Source organism: Gouania willdenowi, chromosome 24 (genome assembly GCF_900634775.1).
Source record: "Gouania willdenowi chromosome 24, fGouWil2.1, whole genome shotgun sequence".
NCBI lineage: Eukaryota > Metazoa > Chordata > Actinopteri > Blenniiformes > Gobiesocidae > Gouania > Gouania willdenowi.
In genome coordinates, this window is record NC_041066.1 from 17,302,587 (window position 1) to 17,312,045 (window position 9,459).

The 9,459-nt window shown below is 33.4% G+C and overlaps 1 protein-coding gene across 2 annotated transcripts; it reads right to left on the reverse strand.

Annotated features, from left to right (window-relative positions):
- Positions 1-368: 368 nt before the first annotated feature.
- On the reverse strand, positions 369-8,897 carry naga (N-acetylgalactosaminidase, alpha). 2 transcript variants are annotated; one of them, XM_028439610.1, is made up of 9 exons: positions 8,745-8,897; positions 6,762-6,918; positions 5,501-5,641; positions 4,014-4,225; positions 3,850-3,944; positions 2,969-3,130; positions 1,865-2,062; positions 1,649-1,789; positions 369-1,009 (listed from the first exon to the last, which is right to left on the reverse strand). In XM_028439610.1, exons 2-9 carry the CDS (start codon positions 6,914-6,916, stop codon positions 833-835), a joined length of 1,281 nt encoding a protein of 426 aa, XP_028295411.1. In that variant the 5' UTR covers positions 6,917-6,918; positions 8,745-8,897; the 3' UTR covers positions 369-832. The 2 variants fall into 2 exon arrangements, with proteins under 2 accessions (XP_028295411.1, XP_028295413.1); XM_028439612.1 differs by having other exon boundaries at positions 8,741-8,891.
- Positions 8,898-9,459: the final 562 nt, after the last annotated feature.

Sequence of the window (9,459 nt, forward strand, 5' to 3'; positions counted from 1 at the left end):
TTGGGAGTTATTTTGTGTATTATTGTGGCCGTCATTTACAATTTTAGGGGATCTGATTTGGCGGGTTACACTTTTTGGGGGTTACACCTTGGTGAGGGGGGAAAAAATAGGAGAGAGGGAGTCAGGGTAGGACAATGGAAGGGGTGGGTAAAGATAGATTGCCGAAAGTGCAATGTGATGTTACAGTTGTGCATATTGTTCTTCCTGGTCAGATGTTCTATATTAGCTCATTAGATATAATGAAACTTTATTTCTAATATAGCTATTTTTGTCTTAAACATCTTTAGTCAAGGAAAGTCCTTTTAGACTGAGATTAAAGATGCTAGACGGACATTTGAAATGTAACAACTATAAATAATGAAACAAGATTATTCCAAAATAAAAAGGAATGTTTTATTTGGGACCATTTAAAAGAAACCTCAAAACTTATACAATTTTGTATAATCTCCCTGAGCAGTGTTTTATCATAATATACATATAGGCTTAATATTTGCAACCACAATTAGGATGAAGACATTATTCAGAGCAAACAGCATTTCAGTGGTGGTTCACTTAACTTTAGCATTTTCTATTTTGATATTTTTTTTAAATCTCAAAAATTCTAAAATATGTTTCTTTGAACTCATTAAGAAGAAATGTTTATACTTTCATTTTAACTCCGAGATGGGTTCAGTACAAACAAAAATAAAGTGACAACTAATTTCATGATTTGAAACAGGCACTTGGTAAAAACACAAATTATCTGCAATTTTCACGCCAAATTCCCACGTTCCAATCAAACTTGTAGGACAGTTGTTTCCACGGAGAAACGATAAAGAAGTTAATTTAGTTTTCAGAGGAAAACGTCAGGGATGTTGTTTTTCTGGTGGCCACCGTCAAAGTAGTGACGTGTGTTGAGTTTGCTCGGGGCTGAGACGTACCACATGACCACACCCGTCGGGTTCACCGACACCACAAAGTTTGTGGTGTCCTTCAGCGTCAGCGTCTTGTAGGTGAAGGCATCGGTAATCTGAACAAAAGCAAAAAGGACACTTTGGTCAACACAAAATCTTAAATATATCTTTATAAAATCAACAAATAACGCTAAGCTGAACTCAAACAGAAAATTACTTTGGTTTAACTTGAATTTAGTCTTTATAAATAATACTGTAACTAAATCACCACTAACTTTTTATATCAATTCTAAATGGAGAGACTTAATTCAATTTTGTAATGATAAAAATGTCTTGGGCATAGAAAAGATTAATTTATCTTATTAAGTTATCACTGTTCTCTTTACATTTGTTGCTCCACTGCCAAATAATATATATATATATAGATATATATATATATATATATATTTTTAAACTGGTATAATTGCAGGGTGTTTGATTATATCTGTAACACTCATCAATATATATTACTAAAGAATGTTATTTTGATGTGATTTCCATTTTTCTTGCAGTACTTTTTGTTTTAATGCTTTAAATGAAAAAATTAAAAGGAAAAATGTAAGATCACATTCTATTATGAGCACAACCAAAATGAATTCACGTTAATCCTTCATTTTTATGACAACATATGCAGACAAAAATAAATAAATAAAACATAATATATTGTGCTCAAGCCCTAAAAACATTGATTAGGAGAAGCAGGATCTGAATCGTACTCTGTAGCTTCCCATGGTGTAGTTGAGTTTTCCAAGGGACGTCTGGTAGCGGTAAGGCATATCAGTGCGACGGCTGAAGAACACTAAAGCACTGTTGTTGTTAGACAATGGGCGCCAGAACACCTCAATTTTACTCTTCTCCTGAGGAAAAAAAGAAAAAAAGAAAATGAGTGAGAAGATAACACACACAGAGGTCATCAGTCATGGAATCAATACCTGCAGAATGCGCCGTCCCTGGATGCCTAATGGGTCCTGGTTGATAATAATGACCATTTTGTTCTGCAGGATGTTCCGTGCGCTGCTGCTGATGGTTCGCAGGTCGTTGGACATGAACAGAGGAGCGGCCATGATGGCCCACAGAGCCATCTGAGAGCGAGACTGATCCAGGCTCAGACCAAAGTCACCAACAATCAGCTGTGAAGAAACACATACGACACAGGTGATAGGATTTACAGGGAAACACTATAGAACAATAATAATTTTTTGCCGTTGTCATTATTTTTGCTGATACTGACAATATAATCAATACAGTTGTCAAGTAAATGTTTCTTTAAACATTTTATAAATAAAAAGAAGGAAAAAAAAAGACCAGTGGTACCCAATTAGTGGTATGCGTACCCCTGGGGGTGCAGGAGCACATTGTAGGGGGTACTCGGAAAGATTCAACAATTAAATAAAAAATAATCAAGAAATATTTCCAGTTTTTTTAGGCTACTTTTTTTGTTGTTGACAAATTCACGACAAACTAATCATACTATTGCTCAATAAAATGCTATTTTTTCTTGTAATGTATTGAAAGAGGATTACATAATTAGCTAGATTTTACATAGGAGACCGTATTTACTAATGAAGTAATCTTATTTATTATTTATAGTGTTTTTATTCTGGAAAAAAAAAAAAAAAAAAAAAAAAAAAAAAAAAAAATCGATGAATTGCCTCTTAGCACATTCTTACCCTATTTATTTATCTATTTATTGTGTTTGAATGAAATGTGATTTGCATCAAGGGGGATTGTGGTCAAATTAATCACTTTAATTTACACTCATTGTTTGGAATTTGTAGATTAAGCCTTAGGGAACCAATGTTGGAGACACAGTTTGGGGTTTAGGAGAGCCCGCTGTTCCACAAACGATTAAATATATATATATATATATATATATATATATATATATATATATATATACTGATATGAAGAGGGGGCACATATGATTTAACATCAGTGTAAAGGGGGTACACGGGACAAAAAAGATTGGGAACCACTGCTATAGAATGTAAAGGTGTTCAAACCCTTCAAACATATCATTTATTTCATCGTCGCACCATGTCAGGGTCGTTCCACCTCCCAGGTCCCGCTGCTGGTATCAGTACATCCTGGTTTCCAAAGAACCAGTCAACAATGGCGAGCACACTGCCCCACGAGTCCTGGATGTCCACGTAGTTTCTCCAAAGGTTGCAGATTTCACCCAACATAGCGTAATTAACCTTAAAGTAGAACATGAATGAAAAATCAAATGCTAAATTCATTTGAGGAAAAAAAAGTGCATTTAAAAGCATCAGAACAGAAACCAACCAAACAGCAAGTTTTTTACTGATTATACCAGTGCTTTTCAACCTCGGGGTCATGTATGTGGAGTGATTGGTCTTAAAAACATTCACAAATATAAATATACAATTTTCACATGTGTTTTTTAGATTTTCACATGTGTTTTTCAGAATTTTCACGAGTAATTTGTGTGTTGATGTTTCTGAAAAACACATGTAAAAATCTAAAAAAAATTGAAAATCTAAAAAATGTGAAAATCTAAAAAACAAGTGAAAATAATTTTAAAAAAAACATCTAAAAATAATAAATATATGAAAATTGTGGATAGAGGAATTAAAATGAAGCTGCCTGAAATGTCTAGTAATTGATAAAATAAATTACTGATTAAAATTATATATATATATATATATATGTTTAATCATTATTAAATCATTATTCTTTAACACATAATCTCAAACAAAAGTATTCTAAACTTTCACTTTCTCAAATATAAACATAGTTCAAATTAAATACAATATAGAAAAATCACAGCTGACACAATTTAATTAACATGATCAGAAACTATTTATAGAGAAAAAACGTCTCTGGGGTCGCCTGGAATTTGTGATATAAAAATGGGGTCACGACCCAAAAAATGTTTGGAACCACTAGGTGATACCTTGGGTGGGAGGCCACCTTGATAGGCCGGCCAGCTGCAGGAGTAGCCAATCTGTCGCCCCGTTGCATTCAAAGCCTTTGACATCAGAGGATAACCTGCCAGAAACAGCATTAGAAACCAGACGCTATCTAAAGCGTGAAGAAGAATCAGTGGGCGTGGCCTACCCTTTTCCTTCTCGGTGGCGTTAGAGTAACAGCCGTCATATTTAAACATGTCCACCTCCCACTCAGCAAATGTCTCGGCGTCGATTTCGATCTTGTCCAGAGGAGTGCCGGGGTAGCCGCCGCATGTGTGCGTGCCCATGTCCCCGTAGATGCCCAGTTTGAGGCCTCTGTCATGCATGTACCCAGCAAGTTTCTTTATTCCTCCAGGAAACCTGAAAAGAATCAGAAAAGTCATCAAATAAAAGTTAAAAAAATAAAATTGAGGCTGGTGCCTCCTGGCCTCTCAGCCTGCCCTTCCTCCATCTCACCGAGCACACCTGATTCTGATCGTTAATCAGGTGGAGTAGCTGTATTAAAGGGCTGAGAGGACCAGAAGAAAGGAGACATCATCAACAACCAGCAGCAGACATGTGGCGAGAGTTTCTCCAGCTCCACATTCAATGATTGTGATTTAGTTATTTTAGTTTGGGCTGGAAATGACTAATAGTTCTGTTTTCATGTTTCTTAATGTAGATTTTTGTAGTTTAGAGGGTGGACGCTGGATGCGACACACCTGTATACGGTTGGTCCAGTGTCCTCCATACTTTTGTTCAGTTTGGCCAGGATCTCCAGTCCCTTTGTTTTGTTTGAGTTAGTGTTGATTCTGTTGCTACTTTTTTAAAAACTTTGCTTTAATAAACAATTTAAAGCAGTGGTGGACTGGCCATCATCCCAAAGAGGGCTGGTCTGGTACCTGTTTGTTTTTTGTTTTTTTTAGAGCGAGTGGTGGCAGACGTGTTAACTGGTAGCCAAGAATGGTCCAAAAGTGGCACAAATGTGGCAAGGAATGAGTAAAAAGTGACTAAAATGGGCCAAAAGCAGCCAAGAGTGAGCAAAAAATGGGCAAATGAAGAAGAACCGAGTGGTATGTAATGATAAAGGGTAGCTTAAATGAGAAAAATGTGGCAAACAATAGTGAAAAAGGGCAAAAATGTGGAACAAAAACAGGCAACATTTAGGGAAAAAAGGAAACAAGTGGTATTTATTGAGCAAGAGGTAGCTTATTTGGAGGAAAAGTGGCCAAAAAAATTAAACGTTTGTATCAAATTATAAAGCGTCAAAAAGAACTTGCAAAAATTGACAAAAAATAGGAAACAAATGATATTTATTGGCTAAAGGTACAGTACCTAAAGTATTAAAGTGTCAGAACTTTTTGAAAAGGGTCAAAAAATGGGACAAAGGAAGTTGATTGACAAAGGAAGTGGATTGAGAGAAAAACAATCAATCCACATTATATTGAGTTGTTATTAAGTGAATAATCATGGGAAGTTCAAAGGTTTTGTCTTTATCACACTGATACCAACACTGCAGTGCTCACAGATCTGCAGAGAAACATGTGACCATCACACTTTCACAACAGTCGAGTCTTGACTCAGAATATAAAGTTTTATTGGTCGTCGCTGGGTCGAGGGGTCCATAGTATACACTGCACACACACACTACTATACCTCATGGGATCAGCCTGCAGTCGTCCATGTTCGTCTCTGTTCATGGACGACCAACAGTCGTCGATGTTGACGTAGACGTAGCCGAGCTCCCTCCATCCGTCCTCTGACAGCCTGTCTGCCATGTCTCTGAACAGATTCTCACTGGGAGGAAAACGAGAGAAAACGGATAGGACTTCACAATAAATGTGAATAATATCTAGTTTTAATTCAAGGTTTGTGGTTTACAAGTCGGGGCTCACGGTGCAATAATGACTCAAAGTAAGTGGCAAATGACCATTTAGGAGTTTTTTCTCTTTAAAATTCATAAAATAACATGACAGTAAGTAAGTAAGTAAGTATTTATTTATAAAGCGCTTTTCGCAGATAAAATCACAAAGTGCTGTACACAGAAACAATAAACATACATTTACATCACATGTGTAGCATCATAAAAGGGCAGTAAAAATTAAAAATAAAATCTTGTTAACTAAAAGCTTTTTTGAAAAGCGAAGTCTTCAAATGTTTTTTAAAAGTGTCCACGCAGTAATACATATTGTGTTCTCTCATCTCAATCTTTAAAATCAATCCAATTGAAAGCATCCCTATTATTGCTATTGTTATTATTATTTTGTTAGTGTTTATTTAACCCAGTGGTTCCCAACCTTTTTTGGGTCGTGGCCCCATTTTGATCAAAAATGTCCAGCAACCCCAGAGACATTTTTTTTTTCTTCCTAGAATTCGTTTTTGATCATGTTTATTATTAATTTATTGTCTATTCATTTATTTATTAAGTGTTCCACCTCAGATATTTCTACACTACATTTTATTTGAATTATATTTATATTTGAGAAAGGTTAAGTATATGATACAGTTATTTGATATGTAATGTATGTGATGTATATTTGAAAAATAATTCAAAAAATTGTAAAACAAATATAGATATATATATATATGTAATTTTATACCTTTTTTTTTTTCAACCAATTACATTTCAGGTGACCCCATTTTAATTCCAGGTGACCCCACATCAGGTCCCAACCCCAAGGTTGAAAAACGCTGATTTAACCAGAACAAGCTTGCCTTGTGTATAAAACGTGCTACACAAATACATTTGCCATTTCCTTGCCTTTTTGTGACTAAGACTTTTTAAATAACACAACCTATCACTAGTTTTATTATAAGTGATATTTGGATGAGTTTCTCTCATATTTTGTTTTTTTTTTTTTTTTTTTTTTTGAGAGAATGAATTTGCTTTCACAGTTTTTACAAAACCTTTATGTACCTGATGCAGTTCTGTGGGTCATCTTTACAGTCGATGTCACAGCGAAATCGCTCCCACGCCAGCCAACCCATAGGGGGGGTCCTCATCAGTCCATTGTCCAGAGTAAGGGTGGTCCCCAGTAAGCAGGTCACAACAAGCAGCAGTGGGAAACGCATCCCTGTAGAGGACGACACAACACACACCATCAGGAACCCCCAAACTACAGCCCTATATTGTTTTTTATTTTTTACTTTGATCAATAAACTCTGATATTTTGTCAAATATAAAAGAAGAGAAAAAGAGTAATATTTTTATACATTGGAATTTGATCACCTTTTTTTTACTGCTTACAAAGATCATTTTTAAAATAGATTTGTGTTTAACTTTCAAATTGTAGAAAATGTATCAGTTTTTATTAGTTTTAACAACAAAAAAATGGTTGGTTATGTTTTTTTTTTTTCGTCAGCTTTAGTTTGCCATCTCATCACCAGCGACTAATACAATTTCTTTGCATCATAAGCCAAAATTTAAGCAAAACAATATATTGATTATATTAGTTATTTTGATTTCTAATTATTAACATACCTTTCCTATTGATTTTATTATTTATTGAATTAAACAAAATCTATTTTCAGTTGCACTTTCAAAAAGAAAACAAACTATTATGCAGTTTTGCATTGTTTACTATAGAACCGGAATCTAAATTTATAGGCTTCTTCTTCATTTGTATTATTCCTTTATTTATTTCATTCAAGATTTATTTTTAATTAAATTGCATTGTTTTGAATAGTTTATCAAGCGATTCTTTTGACAATGAAAAATGAAAGGAAAATAGTACAGTATTTTCTATTTTTTTTCCTCAAAAAAATAAAGGAATATTTTTCAATCATTTGTCGACAGTCCCATTTTGCAAAATAAATCATGAGAGAATCGTATCGTGATCCCAGTATTGTGAATCGTTACATCCCTATAAACTAAACTAAACAAAAACAAATATTAACTAACTTTAGTAGTTTTTGTCGCTAAATAAATAAAGTTGAATTTAATTGAATGTTCTTGGTGAGCTTCAAAGTCAAAATGACCAAACAGTAAAATGTGCGCATTATATACATCACGTTATATACGGTTTTAAACAGTGATATATATACAGTTCAGTTTTGTTTATTTGTTGTTTCAGTCTAACAAAATATTGAAACATAAATCCCAATTTCAAAATATATATAACAAGACTGAAACCGGCAGAAGTAAAATGCTTTTATGCCCAACATAAATAACATTCAAGTACAAAACATACAAGAGAAATGCAAGCATTTAACAATTACATTTGAGTTGCCTTTTTTTCAAATAATGCAAAAATATATAAATACATTTATACACATGTACCTTATTTTATATACAACATTTAAGTAATGCCAAAAAAAACAAAAACATAAATCTCCTGCTTCACATAAATCTCTAAAATATATTGTGATATTTTCTTTTTGAAATTAAATAATGTCACTCATTTTTATTTCTTTATCAACAGAATTCCACAAATTAACCCCAAGAATTCGTTTACCATACTAATCTTGCTTTTAGTAAATTAAACAAAGTACAGTAGTTTAGTTTCATTTTCTAATATTTGCATTTATTTATTTCCTTTTAATGACATTATAAAAGTGATGTAAATTAACCCCAGGTGCAAACACACACCTGTAAGTCTCACCTGACTCGGGTGTGACCACATAAAACCATCAACATCCTACCAGGTGACTTCAGAAATAATAACATATATGCTGGCTGTAAGGAATAACGTTTACATTACATTAATATCATTATAAACACAATGCGTCTTAATATTTGACACTAAACTGAAGTGTTTAGGCTTTTAGCAGCTAAAATCTATCTTAATTTGGATATATTTGTGCGATTTAAGCACATAAAATGACTTTTAAACGTTAACCAAATATAGCATAAGGAAATTGTTAGCGTTTAAAGTTTTTGTTTCAGGTGATGAATACCTACTGATGTCCAGAGAAGGCTCTCAGTGCGAAAACAGAGGTTGGAGAACAGTGGACACGAAGCAGAAGCGCTTCTTGAGATCACAAGGTCTGAGAATAAAAAACTGTAACAAACCACTGCTGCTGCGCCGACAAACCCGGAAGTGAGAACCACGTGACACGTCAAAGTCGTCAGCTGACTATAACAAAGCCTGGTAGTTTTGTTTGCCTACCTATACGGCTGTGGTTTACCCCTATCTTCATTATAGGAGGATTAGGTATTATTTTAATAGAGACGAAATTTGGAGATTAAAGTCAAAATTTGGAGAATAAAGTCGAAATGTCGCTTTTAATCTTGAAATTTTGACTTTTTTGATACGCCCAAAATTATTTTCTCCATCAAAATTGGCCCTAATACTCTTCCGTACGATTATAATATAATATAGAAATATAATATAATGTAGAAAAAGATTAAATTAAATTCAACTAAACAATGAAAATTAAATAAAATCAAATTATTAAATTAAGCAGAATTAAAATAAATTAGATTAAATTCAATTACATTAAATTTAAAAAAAAAAAATATATATATATATATATATATATATATATAAATGATTATAGGCTACATTATAAAAGAGCAAACATTGCATTTTCTAAAGATGTTTTTTATGTATGTATATAACTAAGTGTCATCATTGTTTTGTAAAAAATAAATAAATAAATAAATAAAATGTTTT

Excerpts from the sequence above, each read along its gene's own strand:
- naga (XM_028439610.1), bottom strand. The coding sequence starts at position 6,916 with ATGCGTTTCCCACTGCTGCTTGTTGTGACCTGCTTACTGGGGACCACC. Across the intron at positions 3,945-4,013 it reads CGCCACCGAGAAGGAAAAGG|GTTATCCTCTGATGTCAAAG; the intron begins GTAGGCCACGCC and ends TGTTTCTGGCAG. Across the intron at positions 3,131-3,849 it reads AAGGTGGCCTCCCACCCAAG|GTTAATTACGCTATGTTGGG; the intron begins GTATCACCTAGT and ends TTCTACTTTAAG.